At 42.7% G+C, this 20,376-nt stretch overlaps 1 protein-coding gene across 7 annotated transcripts in view; it reads left to right on the top strand.

Moving 5' to 3' along the window:
* The first annotated feature begins 7,207 nt into the window (after window positions 1-7,207).
* Window positions 7,208-20,376, top strand: part of ETV6 (ETS variant transcription factor 6) — a 216,786-nt gene continuing 203,617 nt past the window's right edge. For 2 of the 7 annotated variants that reach the window (XM_054591426.1, XM_054591424.1), the window contains exon 1: window positions 7,208-7,511. In XM_054591426.1, coding sequence (XP_054447401.1) covers window positions 7,479-7,511 — 33 coding nt within the window. In that variant the 5' untranslated portion in view covers window positions 7,208-7,478. Of the gene's footprint in view, window positions 7,512-11,326; window positions 11,591-16,616; window positions 17,865-18,636; window positions 19,136-20,376 lie in introns of those variants that run through there. The other 5 variants (XM_054591422.1, XM_054591421.1, XM_054591428.1 and 2 more) reach the window with 4 other exon arrangements.

The raw sequence follows: 20,376 nt of genomic DNA, 5'->3' as shown, positions 1-20,376 counted from the left end.
AAAAACAAACAACCCAATTAAAAAATGGGCAAAGGACCTGAATAGACAGTTCTTCAAAAAGGATATACAGATGGCCAACAGACATATGAAAAGATGCTCAACGTTCCTAGTCATCAGAAATGCAAATTAAACCACAATGAGATATCACCTCACACCTGTCAGAAAGTCTATCATCAGTAAATCAACAAACAACAAGTGCTGGCAAGGATGTGAAGAAAGGGGAACCCTTTTGCACTGTTGGTGGGAATGCAGACTGGTGCAGCCACTGTGGAAAGCAGTATGGAGATATCTCAAAAAATTAAAAATGGACTTGCCTTTTGACCGAGCAATCCCACTTCTGGGAATATATCCAAAGGAACTCAAAACACTAATTTGAACATAAGCACCCCTATGTTCTTTGGAGTGTTATTTACAGTTACCAAGATATGGAAGCAGCCCAAGTATCCATCAGTAGATGAGTGGATAAAACAACTATGGCACATTTATGCAAAGGCATTCTACTTTGCCATAAAAAAGAAGAAAGTTTTACCCCTGGGACAGTATGGATGGACCTGGAGAACATTATGCTAAGTGAAATAAGCCAGTCTGAGAAGGACAAATATCATATGATTTCACTCATATGTAGAATCTAATGAACAAACTGAACTAACAAGGAAAACGAGGACAGACTCCGATGGAGAGCAGGATGAGAGCTAAGGAGGGGGAGGTGAAGGGGTGGAAGGATTGAGCAAAAAGCAAAAAAGGCTCATGGACATGGACAACAGTGTGGCAACTGCTGGGCGCAGAGAAGTATAAGGGGACTAAATGGTAATGTAAAAAATACAATAGAGATTAAATCAAAAAAAGTTTTTAAGTTGATTATATGCAATGACTTTGTAATTTAACAACTTGTCTAGGTTAAACTACATTTCCAGAATTCTCTTCTTTGTGTTTCCAGTTAGGGTGGGCCATAAGAGAGAGACTTGTGTGAGTTGCTAAAAAATGAAGCAGCAGTTATTTTATAGTTTACATATACTGTTATTTATATGTTGCCTCAACTTGGTCTGTGAGCTGGTGACTGATCCTCTTTTGCCCAGATACTAGTAGAGCTTCTGAAACTCCTGAGTCAGAAGTATGTGTTTGTTTAGTTCCATGGCCAAGGGCCTCACCTTGTGTAGGACACCCAGGCTATCAAGGTCAGCCTTTTAAAAAAATTAAGACACACACATAAATAGATAAATAGATAAATAGAACATATCCAAATTGAAAGACAAAGAGAAAAAAATATTTAAAAAACTTTGGAGTATTTGAGACCTATCGGGAACTGACATATGTTTTAGTCTATCCTAAGGAGAACTGACATATATTTTAGTCTATCCTCATGGATTCCAGCTCATGCTTTTGAGTTGTAGCTTATTTTTTATTTTATCCACTTTACATCCATCTGCTCTTATCAACTACCTGCCCTATATATACATTTTCTTTACTGTATCAGTCAGCATGTAATCAGAGAAGCAAAATCACTATGTACATATATGTGTATATACATTACACACATACATGCTTCTGCTTCTCTGGTTGCACCCTGATATAATAAAGAAAATATATAATTTAGGGCAGCGCTTCTCAATATTTCAAAATCCATGTCTTATATGAATAAGAATAAGCATTTCTTCACTTCTTTCCCACCCTCTGTTATGACAGACCTCTCTCAAAGAAGAATGCCCATTAGGTTAAGGAATTCTGGTTCAATAGAGATATATGGATGCTGTTTCTTACTGTAGTTTATATTGTTTAAAATGTTATCTTTTCATGTTTAAAATATAACATTATTCTATGGCAATAGCTATAGGTTTTTAAATTAAACACACCCACTTCCACATATTCTTAACTGCTCATCCTGGCCCACTCTTTGCCCTTCCCCATCATTCTTTTGGATGATAAAGATTAGACATTTAGGTTCCTTTTTCAGTTTGTATGTAGAAAGTCACAAGAGACCATAATTCATTCCCTAACACCCAAAACAAACCAGATAATCTACATAATTATAGTTTTTTAAAAAAACCATCAGAGAGATGAGAGCACAGAGAAAACTAAATGAACTAAATTTCAGAAAATGACAATCCTTCATATGAGAGAAAAGATCCACAATAGTTCTCACCCCTCACTAAAGTGTAGAGAAGACTCCACCGTAGACAATGGTAGGGAGAAGTAAACTGAACTTTTAACAAATGTTAATGGCAGTGTGTGGGCTGATGTGACAGGTTAGAATCCAGAGGAGTCACAGCCACAGAGCAAAACCGTACTACCTCACGATTCTTTCCTACTGATGTTCATTTGCTACTTGGGTAGGGCCACAAAAACAAAGGCACTGAAGAAGAGCTAAGAGAAACTCTCAGAGATATATTGGACTTTCAAGCTAAGAAAGACTTGTTGAAGGATAGAAGGGCTGAGAGAAAACCCCTGGCTCTTCAGACCTTCAGATGAGAAAGACGGGGGCTGGGAGCAGAAGAAAAGTGAAATCTTCCCCCAAACCTTAGAAACTAAGGAAGACATCAAGAAGAGCAAAAAAGCTGAGAATAACGGCTCTAAAAGATTTGCTTGTAGGAAAAGTCCTGATCCTAACTTGAAAATATTTGAGGCCAGTGGTGAATTTAATCAAACTAAAACATTAAAACAAAGTCCAAATCCAGCTCAACCATAATATAAATATAGAATAAATATAATCCAGATTATAGTTACTCAGCCTCAATTCTAGTGGCCTTATAAAGTGGCCTTTTTAGAGAAAAATATCATTTAATTCATTGTCTACTGCATTTTTACATAAAGTGTCCAGCACATATTTAAAAAAATTAAGACACACACATAAAAGCAGATAAATATAACCCATGGTCTAGAAAGATAACCATCAACGGAAGTTAATCAAGAAAAAGCCCCAGAGGTTAAAATTATCATAGCATGACAAAAATGCTAAAGGACATAAAAGGAAAAGTGGGAACCAACATGAAGATATGGGCAACTTTAGAAAAGTGATGGAGAATATAAAAAAGTGGAAATTCTAGAAAAAAATATTAGAAGTAAAATATTAGATAGATGGGTTTAACAGTAAGTTGGACAATACAGAGGAAAGAAATTTGAAAAGAGATAAATAGAACATATCCAAATTGAAAGACAAAGAGAAAAAAATATTTTAAAAACTTTGGAGTATTTGAGACCTATCGGTCAGTGTCATGTGGTCTAACATCTGTATTATTAGAGTAATAAAAGGAGAGGAGAGAGAGAATGAGTAGAAACAATACACAAAGAGATAACAGATGATAATTTTCCAAAAATAATGAAAAATATCAACTTAAGGTCCCAAAAACTGCAGCCAACATCAAGCAAACAGTAAGAAAAGTGTACCTAGACACATCGTAGTCAAAATTCTGTAAACCAAGTTTAGAGAGAGATCTTAAGAGTATCCAGAAAAAAAAAAATGCATGGCACACAGGGAGCTAAAATGTGAACTACAAATGACTTTTAATAAGAAAATAATGGAGTTAGAAATAGAATGACATATTTTAAGTGCCAAAAGGGGAAAAAAAATCTGTCAACCTAAAATTTTATATAGTGAAAATTATCCTTCAAAAATGAATGTAAAATAAATACAACCTCATACAGATAAAAGTTGAGAGACTTCATCTTTGACAGACTGCACTACAAGAAATGTAAAAAGTTCTTGAGGCCAAAGAAAAATGATAGTCTTCAAGAAGGAATAAAAAAGTACCAGAAAGGGCAAATATCTGGCCAAATTAATGAGAGACATATATTTTATTACCTTCATTAAATACCTATACTCACAATTTTTAATTATCAGAAAACCCTACAATGTATAACATGTAGAAATAAAATATAAGACAATACAAAGGATGGAAGAGGGACAAATAACATCATGTTGTGGTAAATTTCTTATAGTCATAAAATAATATTATTTGAAGGTAGACTGTGATCATTAAAGATGCATATTGTAATTTTGAGAATGATCACTATATTTAAGAAGGAAAGCTAGAAAGATAATCTAGGAATTTAAACAATATATGAAAAAGAAGCCCAATTTACCTACAAGAAGTCAGGAAACAAGGCATAGAGGAACAATTGACAAATGGCAATGAATTAATGAAAAGAACTTCCCTCAACCACTATTACTGAACACTGAATGGCTTTGGAAATTAGCTTTTGTTACAGATGTAATAACAGTTTTCATGATTTCAACCTAAAACTACAAGGCAAAAGAGCTATATGTGAAGCTAATATTGCAATTAAATCACTTTGATATAACTAACATTGTATGAAACACAAATAATATTGATCTGCTCTATACAATTCCAGTGCTGTCAAAAGTGAAAACAATAATTGAGATTTCCATTCGGACACAAATTTGGAGCATTTTTTTTTTCTCAACTCAAACTACAGTTCCAGCAGTTGTTTGTGGATTTTGATGTATGTGAAAAGGAAATTTTCATATTTAAAATCCATGCAACTGTGCAACTGAGGCACTTCCACCTAACCTTTAATTGGAAGTGATTAATCTGCAATGTAATGGCATGCTATAGGGTAAATATCAAAAGAATTTACAGAATTCTAATAGAGTTGTATAAATGCCTTCTAAGGGATGAATATGCTCAAAAAATCATATGCTCATGGACTGATATATTTCCCAGTACCTATCTGGGTGAAAAGGTATTTTTTAAAATGAAATCTGTAAAATCTCGTTCTAGATTAGTTTTAACAGGTAAATATTTACAATTAGTTTTGATGATAGAGAACACTTTGAATTGGGGTTTAAGTGAAAGGCTACCCCCCAAAAAAGGTTCCATTCCTCTCATCATAAGACCTGTATTACAATTATTATTATTACCCCTTATATTTTGTCAAAAAATTGTGACTATTTGTTTTCTCTCTTGTTATATAAGTATCTACTTCATGTTCTCATTTTAGCTCTGTGCACAAAACCTAAAATATTTATTAGCAGCCCCTTCACAAAAAGAGATTGCTGATCCTTAGCCTAAAACCAACTTTTGCCACAGTTGGTACTGTGTATTTTGCTTTGGGACTACGTGCAATACGTTCTATTTCAAACTACTACTTCAGTGAGTCACTTGGAGAAGATAAGGAAGAGATAGAAATGGAAGTTGAGAGTTCTATCAGTCATGAGGTTAAATAATTGAAGCTAACATTAGTTGAGCACATATAATATGTAACATTCAGGTAATTGAGCACTTCATATAAATTTGCTCATTTAATACTCACCAGAATGTTACGAGATAGCTACTATTCTGCACCTTCATTTACAGAAGCTGAGAGTGAGTTGCCAACTATCATATTGATAAGTGAAACCGAGGTTTCTAGGATTTAACCTAGCATTAGGACATCAGAACCAACGTTTGCGACATCAGCCCAGGGATTATAGGCAGATAGATAATTTTGGGGGTGGGGAGGCATCAGGTGATCCAAAAGTAGTTGTTGTGGACATGAGCTCTCTTGGGGAGGATAAGACCACCCGGTGACAAAAACTGCTGAGGTCCCTGGGTGCTTACGGTACCGAGTATTCCCACCTTCCCCAATCCCTTTAATAAATTCTGGTTCAGAGTGTTATCAGGAGCACGTGAAAAAGCCTGAACTTTTGGAGAAGTGAAGGACAGCAGGTAGGATAGCGAGAATCTGGGAAATCTGTCCTGGTATCTACGTATAAATACATAGACACACACACCCATATATATATATATATATCTGTATCTCTGTAACATAACACACAACCACACATTAAACCCCATGTACGCATTCGCAGAGTTTAGGATTTAAATATAATTATAATGTTCTCAGTCTTCAGAAGTGGATACTTAATAGCGGCTATAGAGACCATAAATTAAAAAAAAAAAAAAAAGTAATCAGACCACCTATACATACCCTAGGCTAGAACCCTTAGCTCCACCGACCCAACTTTCCTCTCAATTGTTTTTTCCCATCATTTATTGCATCCCTGGTAGGGTCGCAGAGTCCTTCAATTGGCCGGTGACGGTTTCAGAGCAGTGGTCCTGGGGAGGGCTTTTATTCTCAGGAACACATCCTGTCAACTTTGCAGTCGAGCCACCTATTTCAGTTGGTAGCGACCGCTATTTCTTTAAAAGGACAGAGTATTCCGAAACGGGGAGGAAAAGGGAGGGGGTGGTGGTCAGGAAAAGGAACTCAACTGTCTTTGATAACTGCCCAGAAGCCTTCCCTTCCCTAGAACGCGTGCTCGGTTGGGAAGCCGCCTCCGGCGGCCGCAGCCCCAGCCTGGCGCTCGCGGTTTGTCCTCTTTGCGAGGCGCCCACCTTCGCAGGGAATCCCCCCACCCGGCCGCCCTGCAGCGACTGCAGCGCGGCCGCCGGGGCTTTGTCTCCGGCGTCGCGCTCCGGCGCCCGCTCTCCCCACATTTCCCGGTGTGCAGGCTGTAATCCGATCTCCCATTTCCTGGTGGATTCTCTTAAAGAGGCAGCGGTCGAGAAGCAGAACAAAGGCTATTGTTTTATTTCCTCCTTTGGATTCCGCGTCCTTACTGGAATGTCACTTCATATATAATTTTCTGTGCTTTGTGGGGGAAAGCCTTGTGCATCAAAGAGACGGAGCTGGGGAAGGTGGGAGGCGTTTAATAAACCTGTTTTGCGGTTTCCTGGGCCCCGGTATAACGTTTTTCAACTGTGTTTTCCTTGAGCAAGGCAATTGTTTGGCTCAGCCTAGGAAACCCGGCTCCGGAGCCGGCAGAGGGGCGCGGCGGGGAGGGAGGGCGCCCGCGCCAGGGCCGCGCTGCGGTGGGTGGGCTGTGCCGCCCGCCTAGCCAGCATCCCGGCCTCGCGCGGCCCCGCTTCCCGGGTTTCCTCTGCCCGCGCGCCCGTCGGCGCCCCTCCCCCCTCCCCCCCCCCCCGCCAGCTTTTATTTCCCCGATGCCGGGTTGTAACCCGAGCTTTTATTTCCTGGTGGCTCCTTTAAGAGACAGAGCTCAGTGCTGGGAATTCGCGTCAGTTTCTGCACTGAAACTCTCAAGATCAATGAGCAGAGAGCTTTCTCAGTTCTGCCTTTCAGTTTCTCTCTTCCAGGAAGGAAAACATTCGAGAGAGCGAGCGAGCAAGCGAGGGAGAGCGGCGGGAGGGCGGGGGGCGGGGGCGCCGGCCGCGGGTGGGAGGAGAGAGCGGGAGGCCGGCCGGGCTGCGCCCCCGGTCGCCGCGCCGCGCCTCGACCTGCAGACCCCGCCGCTGCGCCGGGGCTCGGCTCCCACGCCCCCGCCGCCCCGCGCACCCAACTCCGCCGGCCGCCCTGCCCGCCCCGCGCGCTCGCAGACCCCCGGGGCGGCTGCCGGGAGAGATGCTGAAGAAACTTCTTAAATGACCGCGTCCGACTGGCCGTGGAGCGTTTCTGGGTTGGGGAGAGGAAAGGAAAGTGGAAAAAAACTGAGAACTTCCTGATCTTTCTCGCTGTGAGACATGTCTGAGACTCCTGCTCAGTGTAGCATTAAGGTAAAGATCTTCTCCCCCTCCTTCTCTGTGATCGGAAACCTTGAGCTGCGCCGGCCAGGGTAGTCGTGCTGGGCTCTTCAGAGGGGGCTGTTGCAGTCGTTCTCATCGCAGGAAATTATTTGGGGAGCCAGGGAAGGAGATGCAGCTTGTGGCGGCTGTTTGTACCCCTTAGTATGTAACCTTGCTACTCCCCTGCCGAGCCCCCTGTCGGCTCCATCGCCCCCACCCTACCCCCTTTCTTTTTGACAATGAAATGCCCGTCACAATTGGTCAGGAGGAGCCCGAGTGGTCTCTAGAACTGTAAAACACCCCCGTAATTAGTGCGCTTAAAAAAACAACAACAACAACAAAAAAACTGCTCCCTACTCCTACTCCCACCATGTGACTGAAATGTAACTTTTGTTCCCGAGGGGTGGTCTCCTTAGAAAAAAAGTTCTCCGGCCCCTATTGGGGATGGAATCATTTCTTTTTTTAAGGACTCCCTAGGTCTGATGAGACAGGATCCCCCCGCTCCCCCTCCCCCTCTGACGGTAATTGCAAGCGCTTGTCGGAGAGACAGTCCTGGTGTCAGCTTTTCCTGGGCATTGCACAATGAATGTCTTTCTCTTTCTCTCTCTCTCTCCCCTCTCTCTCTCTTTTTCCTTTTAACTAAGGTGAATAAAGTTGCTGAATGGTTATTTTACTCCGATGCATGTGAAAGTTGAGCAATCCCAAAGCAGAAAACTCCTGTGATGCAGGGACAGAAGGAATTATCTGAGTGACCAGGCAAAATGACCTTCCCTGTTTGACAGTGCAGGGAGGAAATCGAAGAGTGGAAACCTCCCGGCTTTCTGGCCATGTTTTGCAGCGTTGCAAATGCAAGGTGCTGGATATTTGCAAACACCGTTCTTGGCTTCCAAGTAGTTTTGTTTGTGCATATCTATCTATCTAGATTTAGGCTGGTGGTGCTTCGGTTCCTTGCTTCTCAGAAGTTGTTGTAAAGTTTGCCACCGTGAGGAGGCAGAATGATTTGTCATCTCCCCCAATTATTTTTCCCATGGCTGCATTTCTTGTGCACTTTATTTATTTCACTGTTCCATTAGTAGCCAGGTGGAAAAGCCTTCTGCTTCTATGAGAGGCTGAAGCTGCTAAAGTTTGTTTGGTTTTGGTTTGGCCCATTTAGTGTGTGTTCGTTGAGTAGACACTGTAGAAATAATGAACAAATAACCTGTTTTCTTCATCTACGGGGAATTAACGAAACCATTCCTGTTTGAACACTGCTTTTCCATTAGAATCTGTTTAGAGGAAACACAGTATTTTATCAAATTGGCTTACTAAGTTTTCATACTTATACTCAAATTTTAGAGTTTCTTATCAGGAAAGATTTTCATGGGTTTGGTGTGAACTGAAAAAGTCAATTGAGTTTCCTTGTTTTTGTCTTGCAAAAATGCCCAATGGAACTTTGGGGCTTCTGTGAACATACATATCTGGGGGGTAGCAATACTTCCGTGGTGGAGGGGGTGTCAGAGCAAAGAACTTAGGGTACTTTGACACTTCAAAACCAGTTTCTTTTGCTGTGTAAATTAGTCTTCAACAAATTCAGAAAATCCTATGGTACGGATAATGTAATTTATTTGACACTTCATACCACAAACAGAGGTAACTAAATAATAGGGTATTAAATCAGTAAATTGTATTTAGCTCGCCAGTAAATCTGACACCAGGAAAACCTGGGCCAATGATGGGCAGTAATATTAGGGTGAAACAACAACAAAAAAATCTTTGACTTTTCTTGATGCCTCTTTTAAAGAGATTATTATCCCTACCATTCTGATAGGCTTATGTTTGTGTGCTGCAGGCAGAAGTGCGACCAAGTGGCTCATTTTGCTGTGTTTTAGTGGGAAAAGAGTGCACTAGCCCCTTTTCATACTCAGAACCCATCCCAAACCCCGACAAAACACTTTCTTAAATGTGACATAAAATTGAAGCCATAGTTTGCTTATTTTTTTTTTCCTACTTAGCCTCTGACTTCTTTTTAGGTGCCTCTGTTCATGACTGTGTATTTCTGTGTAGTTAAAAAATAAATTTAATGTTCTTCACTAGTAGTAGAAGTATCGTATTTTGGATTGTTCTATATGGAACAAGTATACAGACTTAACAGACTTGCTGTTTCAGCACACATGTAAAGTGCATTTTTTCCAAGGAGTTTAATTCACAATGTTCCAACAATAAGCACTAGAGATCAAGGAGTGGGATTATTCCAGGTCATCTGCAAATGTTCTGGTGGTGTGTGCAGTGTCGCATTTAGTCCTTGGGTTGTGGTACAGTGCATAATAAATATGTTTGCTGGTAACCTGCGAGCAAGTACTGGGATCGCTTCTGGAGTTTAGTAAACAATAAACTTTTCTGTGGAGTGGAGACGGGATGTCAGAAGCTTTCAAGGATGAGCTGCTGAATCAGATGCGCTGGAGACGGGTGACATAGAGAGCTCTCTGGATGTGAAGAGATTTCCCTCACTCTTCTCTGCTCCTGAAACTTTCCTCACTTGCTCTCTCATTCTTTACAAGCAGCTGGTCAACAGGCAGGCAGTTCCTCAGCAACTGGGGTGATGGAGCACAGAGGAGCCTCACCAGAGGGAGCCACAGAGGGAAGGGACTTTGTTTACTTCTGAGTAGTGTACCATTTAGGTGGAGCTCCCAAGGTGAAAGTTTCTGAGTTAAGCATCGCTTATATGGTGCTGGTTGCCAATGTATGCATGACAGTGGCTTTTATATTCCTTTTGTGTTTTCTAAGCATGCTTCCCTCACCTAGGAAAGTTAATATCAGCCCCATATTTTACAGACGACAGGTTGACTAACTCAAGGTCACCTAAACTATCACTGGGCCCTGTTTCTCTTCATTGGACTGCCCTCTTGTGTAGTGGCACTTTCCTCAGGAGAGGTTAAATGTTTCCGTTTCTGACCATTCGGGGTTGTTTACATGCAATGACAGGGGCAGCTAACTACATAAAAAATCTGATGATTTTTGTTTTTTCGGAGGAGTTAGTGGCTGACTGTACTGGTCAAAGGAAGAAGGAAGAGGCTGTCTTTTCCATCATCAGCCTTCACCTTCAAGTCACCTGTTCAGTTTTAAGTTCAGCCAAGTAGCAGCGGAAAGTGGTTATGGCCCAGTAGACACAGTGCTCCACAAGGCTTGGCACGGCACTTTAGTCGGGGAGGGATATCCAGAAAACAAAACCTAGTCATATAACTTCCCTGGTCCCTCTTTCCCTGCCCTCTGTGCTGATTGAATTTCTTAGCAGAAGAAATTTCTTTTGATTTTGCTACTAACTGGAAGACTCTCTGGGTTTCCCCTGTTGGACTCTGAGCTCCTTGAGTTTAATGGTGCTTAACTTTGTGTCCTAGTACCTAGCTTGGCACATGACACAGAAATGTTTCTCAGTAATGTTTGCTGATTTGAAGGGAGGCATGGGATGAGGTCATTGTCCTTTCCTCTGTCTGTCCTCGTGCACCCTCGGGTGACTTAACACCTTCATCTACTAGTTTGTACAAAGTATTTAATAGGGTTGCACTTCTGTCTCAGGGAGGCCTACAGCACTCCCTGGGTACCTGCCCCAAAGTTATCATCAGCAGAATTTTGGTACTATTTTGATAAAATTTTCAAGAACTGCTTTTTTTGTCTCAACAAAGATAGCAAAAAAAAAAAAAAAAAAAGGGGGGGGGTGGGAATCAAAGATACAACAAAGGGAGTTCAGGAATCACTGTAGAAGGTTCAGATTAGCAGCCTTCTCTGTTTTCCTCAGTTTCTTATCAGTCAAATCAGGGAACTCTTAGACTTTAAGAGCTGACAGATCTCAGAGATCTCTGGGCTAATGTCTTATTTTTATAGAGAGGAGGTCCAGAGAGCTAAATGGTTTGCTTCAGCTGGTTGGTGACCGAGCCAGGTTTAGAGCTACGCAGGCCTCCTGGTTCTCAGCCCTATAAAAGGCCAAGGAAATTTGATACAATAGGTTGCACTCTCAGTGGCACTTTCTAGCGTGGTCCATTTTAATCACAAGCCAGCTGGTATGAGGGCACGGAGGTACGTGCCGGAGGAAGATGGTGAGTGGGGGGCAATTGGGCAGAGAAGGTATATTGTTAGATGTGAGAAGAGGAAGGAGTAGGAGTAGGGGGTGAGGGGAGAAGGGCCTGATGGACTTGTATTTGCACCATTTGCAGCAATATTTTTTTTATTTTGGTACAACATGTAACATTAAATTTACCATCTTAGCCATTTTTTAAAATTTTTAAAAAATTTTTATTTATTTTTAGAGAGAGGGGAGAGAGCAAGAGAGGAAGAGAAACATTGACGGGAGAGAGAAACATTGATTGGTTGCCCCTTGCACTCACCCCAACTGGGGACTGAACCTGCAGCCTAGGCCTGTGTCCTGACCAGGAATTGAACCAGTGACCTTTTGCTTTGTGGGACAGTATCCAACCATCTGAACCACACCAGTCAGAGCCATCTTTACCGTTTTTAAGTGTATAGTAATGTTAATATACTATAATGTTAATACAGTATATTCACATTGTTGTGCAACAGAGATGTAGAACTTTTTCATCTTGCAACCCTTATAATCTCTACCCACCAGACATTCATTTTCCCTCCTCTCTTCCCAGCCCTTGATTTTGACTACGTTAGATACTTCATATGAGTGCAATCATACATTATTTTTATTTCACTTAGCATAATGTCCTTGAGGCTCATCCGTGTTATAGCACGCAGCAGGGTTTCCTTCTTTTTTTTTTTAAGGCTGCACAATAGTCCATTTAAGGTAGATGCCACATTTTCTTTATCCTTTCATTTGTTCATGGACATTGGTTTACTTCCATCTCCTGGTTGTTGTGAAGGAAGCCATGGTGAACATGAGTGTGCAGATGTCTCTTCGAGATCCTATTTTGAGGTCTTTACACAGTAAGAGAGGGGTATGCGACTGTACTTTTCTTTTTCAGCGTATGAGGGACTGGTATTTCTGCTTTGAGCTGAGGGCACCGGACATGTTATCAGGACTTTTTTGGAGGAATCCTTGAGTGGACCATAGGCTCTTTTATCCAGGGGCAGCCAAGCATACCTCAATTTCTGTGCGGTAAGCTCCCTGTTTCAAACAGTAGCAGCCAAAAACTTGGCAGCTGGTCCTAGAAAAGTAGCTTACCTCCTCCTTAGCATAGGCAAGTCAAGTGTGAAAAATACTCCCAGCGGGTGCACCAGAGGAAGGTAGGAATAAACCAAATTCTATAAATCTGAGTTGAGCTGCGTTTCTACCAAGGAAGGTTGGGGGTGAGGGGGCAAGGGGTTGTTGGGAGTAACCCGAAGAGCAGTTGCATTTTTCTTATCGATTTTCCAAAGTTGCCCTTTGGTGTGGGATCTCCCAGAGAGTGAATCGGTGCCAAATGAAGCCCCCTAGGGTGTGGGATATACAGATGACATATTTTCCTCTGCGAATGCTACTTTAGAAAGAAGACTGGAGTTTGTTTTCTGACAGAGCCCTTCACTGCTGTGTTTGTTTTTAGATGTGTTTAAGAACTTAGTCTCTGTGTGTATTTGTTGAACAGAATGGGTGTGAGAGTACTCACGGCTCACATGCCCGAAGGGGCGTAGCTTAAAGACTGTTCGCTGCCAGACCTAGTATTCAGGGAGAAAAACATTAGACTGAATTAGTGAGAGGTTAGAATTATAGCCTGTTACCAAACAAACTCGGTTTTATTGATTTTTGAACATACGGGAACCAAACTAATAAAAGGTTGCCTACTTGGGCATCTCAGGGCGCACCTCAGAGAAGAGGCAAAAATGACTCACGTCATCTGTTGGAGCGAGTGCTACTATGTGTTTGAAACTGTTCCTACAATGCCAAAATACGCATGTTATGGCAAATATATTATTTGCTTGATGATCCTTTCTTCTTAGATTGTGAAAATATACAGTTCAGCCTGGTCTTTGCCTAAATGAAGTGGAGTTTTCAGAGTATGGTCAGGAAAGGGGACTGACTAAGGCATTAGCTTGTGTTTGATGGGTGTGGCCTTCCAGGTGCACAAAACTGCTCGCCCAGTCCTATGGACTATGATTATGGAAAACTGTAGAACACTTATATTTTGGGAGCATTATCCATTCGATGTGATTAAAGGTGCTTGTGTGCTGTTTTAGTGGTCATTGTTTCTATAGTTCCTCTATTTCCTCCTCCTTCATCCTCATCACCTGCATCATTTAGTGAGTGGTCCTTGTGTTAAGTGTTTTATTACATTATCTCTCATATACTCCTAACAACTCTCTCAAGGATGCAGTTTCTCTCTCCATTTTGCAAATGAGGAATCTGCAGCCCAGAGTGGTTAAGTGATATATTGGCCAGAGATCTCATAGGCTGTACCTGGCAACCGTAGGGCCAGAATCTACATCACGGGACTGCAATTCCAAAGCGTTTTCCATGACGCTGTTCTGAAGTACAGCCGTGGCTATGAAGAAAACCAGGAAACTCAGAGTGCTGGGCAGATGGTAGGGTTCAGGTAAGCCAAGCTGAGAGGCAGGCATAGAGTAGCTGGAGATGTTTCCAAAACTCCTGACTTTTGTTCCCTCTCTGGTCTCCTCTGAAGGGGGGTTGTTCTAGCCATTCCTGTCCTAGCAGGGACAGCCAGGTGTTCACGCCATGCTACCTACCTTGGAACGAATGTTCATGGATTTCATTTTGACACCAACCCGATGTTCTCTAGTCATATTTTGTCTTTCAGTGGGCTTCCTTTTGAGCCCTTCATGTTTTTTCTAAGAAAACTTTCCTTTCCCTCTCTGCCTCTCTTCTTTCCCCTAGGGCCTGACTACTCCTTAATTAAGTGGGTGACAGGCCGAGGCTGTATCTTCTCATCCCGTCCAGCCTCAGGAGTACACACCTCACCTGCATCACTGCTTGGTCAGTCTCTTCTTGCACAACTTTTTGTTTCCTTTACAACTTTTTAAACAATCCATGAACATAATGTTGTCCTTTTTTTTTTTTTAAAGCCATCCTTCATGCACATCTTTAAAACTGTGATTTCTAGGAATCTATTGGAAGTGTTCTCAGGTGTTCCCTGATTGTCCTCCGCTACCAAAGGAGTAATCTTTTTTCTTTTCCTCTCATCCGATAGTGTGACCATACTGGCATTCTTTTAATTAATTTAAAAGAAGAGGGAATTTTGGCTTTTACTTCATAAATTTCTGGATTCAAACAGCTATAATGAAGCATGTTTTCAGAGCAGATGTAGAGAAGGAAGCAGAGAGAGAGAGAGAGAGAGAGAGAGAGAGAGAGAGAGAGATGTACTGTGGAGGTAATAAGAGCGGATTAAGAAAGAATAACCCAAATTTCTTATGGAACAGATGACAAAACTGAGTCCCGTGGCTTTTAAATAGCACGCCTGAGGTCACATTGTTCATTGTGTCTGAGCCAGAGTCACAGTCAGGTATTCTGTCCTCAGGCCATGTCTCTCTAACAGTGTGGTAGAGGAAAATTGATAAAAAATGACAAGAATCCCGAAAGCATAGCTTCATCGGAAGGGCATGTATATAGAGTTAAACCCCTCTGTATGGCACCACACAATGACTGATGGTATATATGATAATAATAGTGACATCTTAGTTAAAGACAAACTTTAAATTATGAGATTTAGGAAGTGAGGAAGTAATGTAATGCATTATGGAAAGCTCTCCAACAAAAAAATGGTTGGCATAAAATAAAGTTAAGCTTCAAAAGGTTACACTTCAGGTATCTGGACGAACAACTTAAAAAACACTTCCCTCTCCAGTGAAGTCCGGAAAGAAGTATTCAATAAATCTACAGGCTCACCAGACCTTGTATTCTCCTCAGGGGTGTTTTCCCTTGGTATGCGGGAGTCAGACATACGGAAAACGATCTCATTTCCTGAATGACCCAAAAAGGATGCGTGGCCCTGCTGGTGTGAGTGCCGTGGATGCATGTGCTCAGTGATGTGTGTTGCTGCACTGTAATGCCAGTCATGTCTACTTCAGATTTTTGGTTTGTATTTTATTCTGTTTGATGCTGTCCTTGAGTTCCTATCCGTGAGGTTGATTTCCCTTACAGGGATTGTACATTGCTGAGAAGCGGCATCAGGTCACTGCCATGCTGTGGAGTGCTTCTAGGAGAAGAACACAGACACTGGAGTAGACTGAGTGTGAATTCTGGTTCTTGAACTTGAACTTGTTTGTTGTCATCTTGAACCTCTTAACTCATCTGAAGTGGTAATAAAAAGGCTTATCTCTTAGGGCTGTTGGGATATGTAAATTCTCTAGTCCAGTGTCTTAGGATATATTTAAAAAAAGTTAGTTCTGCCCTGGCTGGGAAGGCTCAGTTGGTTGGAGTGTTGTTCATCGGTTTCATTCCTGGTCAGGGCATGTACCCAGGTTGCGGGTTCAAGCCCTAGTCAGGGCACCTATGAGAAGGCAACCAATCGATGTTTCTCTCTCACATTGATATGTGTGTCTCTGTCTCTAAAAGCAAAGAAAAAATGTTCTTGGGTGAGGATTTAAAAAAAAAAAAAGGTTCTTCCTCTTTATAATTCTCCACATCGTATGGATCTACAAGGACCTAGCCCTAGAGATTTTCTAGTCCTTTGCCTACATTATACAGTTGAGAATACAGAAGCCAGAGATGTTAATGGTAATGCTCAAGTTCACATGGCTGGTTCATGGCCTTGACTGAACTAAAACCTAGGCCTCTCAAATTGGCTGACTCCCAGCGAGTAAGCTTGTCGCTATTTCATTGAGTTTCTCATAGGGCCGGGGTCACTCAGTCAATGCTCAGAAAGCTCTTATTCTCACTTTAATTGAATACTCGCCTCAACAGCAGGAGAGATGAGCCAACTGCAATTATAGGATAATAAATGCCTTTTGCATCTTACAGTAAAGTTTTGAGGGAATAGCTAGTATGGTTCTGAATAAGTTTCCAGAGATGAAAGAAAGGAAAAAAAAAACCTAAGCCTGGAAGTACTGTACAGCGACTCTAACTAGCAGTATTACTCAGAACTCAAGCATTTGAACCTATTCACGGATCTGCTTGTTCATACAGTTGCTTATTATTTGCGACTGGGGTGAGTCTTGAAAGAGAGCATCAATTCTTCAGTCTGCTTTTGTTTAACAGGCAGTCCCATGTCTGTCTGACCACAGAACAGACACTGTTTGCAGTGGGCGGTGAATTTCCAGTTTCAAGAGCAGGGAATAGATGGCTCTTAGTGAAAGTTTATACAGAAGAGCTGGAAAAAGCCAACTTTTTTCCCTTTGGGGCACGCGGGGACCTTCGCTTTTGGTAGATGTTAAGGAACTGATGTATCTGTTTTGAGCAGCAATATTCTCTTTGCTGGAGAGCTGAAATGCGTTCCTGAGTTTTCCTTTGTATATGCAAGTTAAATGAGGAGGTGAAATGCAGACTGGAAAAATGATCCTTTTTGAAGAACAGTGGAGAGAATGTTAGCTGCCTCTTCCGCCGACCCCACGAAAGCAGGTGTGGGTGAGAAGAACGAGCTTGTTAGGTTTAGAGAGACATCATTCCTCTGCAGTCCTGGAAAACGGAGTGAAAGTTTGTGATTTCTTCTTGGCTGCCTTGTCCCCTCTCCAGAGCACCGTGATGGGCCGTGTAACTTTGTCTTTCTGAAGACTGCCCATAGAATGAGGTCAGTAATCCTGCTTCTCTCACATCCCCTATACGTGAGGAGGCAGAAACCGAAGATGAGATGTTGACGGTAAAGTATTTCCTGGAAGAAATGAGTGACAGATAGAAATCAGCCTTGTAATTAAAAAAAATCCAACCCCAAAGAGCAGCTTGTTTGTCTCTGAAGCTGCCCATTTCCCTAGCGCTTCCCCTGGTTCCCTAGCAGAAGTGGTATGGTCCTGCTGAAAGATGAGAGAGGTAAAGAGAGAGGCAGGGCTTGGGTGGCCCCCTTGCTGTGGGTGTGGCTCGGAAAAGTGCTGGGGTCTCTAACAGAGAACCCAGGTCAAGAGACAATCTAGAATTAGGATTATTCCAGCCTAATTTTGAATGCTCAGATGAATAGATCCACACTGGAGTAGGCAAGAAGAAATGCAATACAGATTTTATAAAAAGGGGAGTGGGAATTTGCTAAGCTCTTTTCTGGACTGCTCTGAAGAATTCAGACAAAGGGAGGAAACTTCTCCACACTAGTTCCTTCATTATTCATCGTTGCTTCTGGACCATTCGTTTTTCCCAGACTATCCTTAACCATCCAGTCAGACTCCTGACAGAACAAACCAGACTGGAATGTCTCCTCACTCAGCTGTATGGACCAATTATATATTTTTGTGTATAGATTTTGTGATCAAAGGCCAGCACCCAAACGAACAGAGGTGAGTTCTCTTTGGGCCTCTTTCTGTGCTCCTGCCCAACCTCCTGCCACAGAGTTGGCACACCTGGCTTTGGGAAATGGAAGATTTTAAGGATTGGACCCCTGGTGTGTTTTGTATCTGCTATATCTTTCCTTTGACTTGAGATCTTGGAGATTTTAAAAATCTGTGTCATGAGTTCACTTGACTGGTGCCTTGCATTGTTGATACCCGGGGCTCTCCTGACTCATGAGTCCTAGCAGTAATGGCCAGTGATAGGTGGGGACAGCAGGGCAGGTGTCACTCTCACTTTGCGCCCTTTGATCTGATCTATATTCCAAGTGAGGTAAGCCAGGTGGGAGAGCTGTCATTTTGGGAATGAAGTCTGAGTATTGTAGATTACCTAAGGCTGAGTAAGTCTCCTCTTCTCCTTTCTCGGAGACCTGAATGACCCGATTTGGCTGACAGCATCTCAAATCGCCTGGAAAGGTGCCAGCTTCTTACTTGACTTCATGCCATTTAGTGCTTCCCTTCGTCTGCCGACTTGAATACTTTAGGGTGAAATAAAGACCATACCATTCGGAAAAGTAAGAGCCTTTACCCTCTGAGAACCAGAGAAGCAAAGGGTCACTTCCTGAATTTTGCATTCTGCTTTTTTGTGCCTGTGAGGCTCTGTGCTTTTGGCAGGGCGTGACTTAGATGGCGAGGGTGCTCTGCTCTGCAGGCAGAAGTCAGCTGGAGGTCAGACACAGCTTTTGAACACGATGGAATCCAGGGGGAATGTTGGCGAGCACAGGAAGGCTGGAGTGATGATCCTCTAATCGTTTTCAGCATGCTGTAAAGGTATCTAACTTTCACCCAGACAGGCAGGGCGACGGGCAAAGGGACCTAGGTGTTCGGTTACGTCTCAAGTAGGGCACCTATTAGTGTACCCGTCTTCCATGCTCCCACCCTTCCTGGCACCGTGGCTTTTCTAAGCTGCCTACCCTAGAAAATGAACGAGGAGGCAGTGACATCAACGGCAGGCTATTTTTTCATTATATTCTGGGTGCAAGGCAGTGTGCTGTGCTTGGAGATACGTGAGATACGTCAAGGTTCAGAGGGAAGAGAACCTTGAAAACATAAGAAGGAAAAAAGGCACAGAGCCACATGGGCCCCACTGAAAGGCCTTGTTATTCCAGCGGAGAGGGAAGAAGTGGACCTGGGGCACAGTTGCTGTTCACGTTAGCCGGTTCTTCTGAGAATTTGTCTGCCTTGAAAATTTTGGGAAAATGGCCAAACGGAGGTTCTCTAAGGTAGGGAGCATACCTGTGGGCACTTTTGTGGTTAGCCAGCATGTGGAGCAGTCCGATTTAAGGGAAGGATGGTTCTGTGCACATTTTCATTTCAGCTGTGGTATGTAAAGGTTTACCGTGGAGGAGGTGTGGATAGATGAGTGTAGACCTCTTGCCTCTTGGTTCATTTATATCTAGGTTATAGGTGAAAGCGAGTTCACAACGTGTCTTATTTCTTACTTGGATGCAGTTTAGGATGATCTGCGCAACCCAGGACAAATTCAGTTACTCCGCCTCAAAGCACATGCTTGTGGACTGCTGGGCCAAGTGCCAGAGGGGATATTGGAAAGAATTCACTTCCCAGCCCTGGCCCCCAGATTGGTGGTGTCTGTGGTTCTTCTTAGGGTCTTGCATTCCTAAGGTTTTCTCCTCTCATCTTTCTGGGACTCCGAGTGGGGTCTGTGTTGACAAGATTCTGCTACTTGAGGAGGTCTGGCTGCATACTTCTCCAAGCAGGGCGAGGCGGGTGTTAGTCTGGCTGGCTGCAAGCTGGGCAGCTGACCGTGCCTAGCGCTTCAGGGCTTTTTAGTATACCATTTGCAAGAAAGGCCATCTCTCTGCTGGTCCCAGTGTCCCCAGGGCACCAATGTTAGGCTTTGGTGGGGGAAATCACAATGTTAGGTTTACTCTTTGCATTTGTGTGCATTTTTTACCTCATACTTGAAGTGCATTGAAAGATTGCTCCACACTCCAAAGCCTAGAAAAGGGAACTTCCTTGGGTTGGGGTCAGGTTCCCAGGTAGTTGTTGAAGGCTCAAGCTTAAGAATCAACACTAAAGGTTAGAGTTAGCATGTTCTAGTGAGAACAGTGAGAGGGTAGCTGACACCATGCCTTTATCTAGTCAGGACTGTATGATGTGATGTGTGCTTCCTTGAGCATCATTCTGCTTTTATTCCAAGGGTTTGTTCTTGGGACTCGTCTTTGTGTACATGCCCATACAGGGCATGCTCACAGGATCATAAGTCACAGAAACTATGGCATAATCTGATTTCTGGCTTACAGAGTGAAAGATTGTACAAAACCCAGCCTTGTGGCAAAGAAACCTTACGTAGAGATATAAAATACATCTCCTTGGAGGTTGGTTTTCTGATGGGCTATAAATGAATTGTTAAATAGCGATGTGAGGAGCTGTTAACAAGCTGCTTCTAAGGGCACCTCCCTGGTCTGTTCTGGGAAGGTAATGTGGACATTGCAGCTATGAA

Source organism: Pteronotus mesoamericanus, unplaced genomic scaffold, assembly GCF_021234165.1.
Source record: "Pteronotus mesoamericanus isolate MK-2021 breed Mesoamerican mustached bat unplaced genomic scaffold, CSHL_Meso_final scaffold_21, whole genome shotgun sequence".
NCBI lineage: Eukaryota > Metazoa > Chordata > Mammalia > Chiroptera > Mormoopidae > Pteronotus > Pteronotus mesoamericanus.
This window is presented reverse-complemented; position numbering and strand designations above follow the sequence as displayed.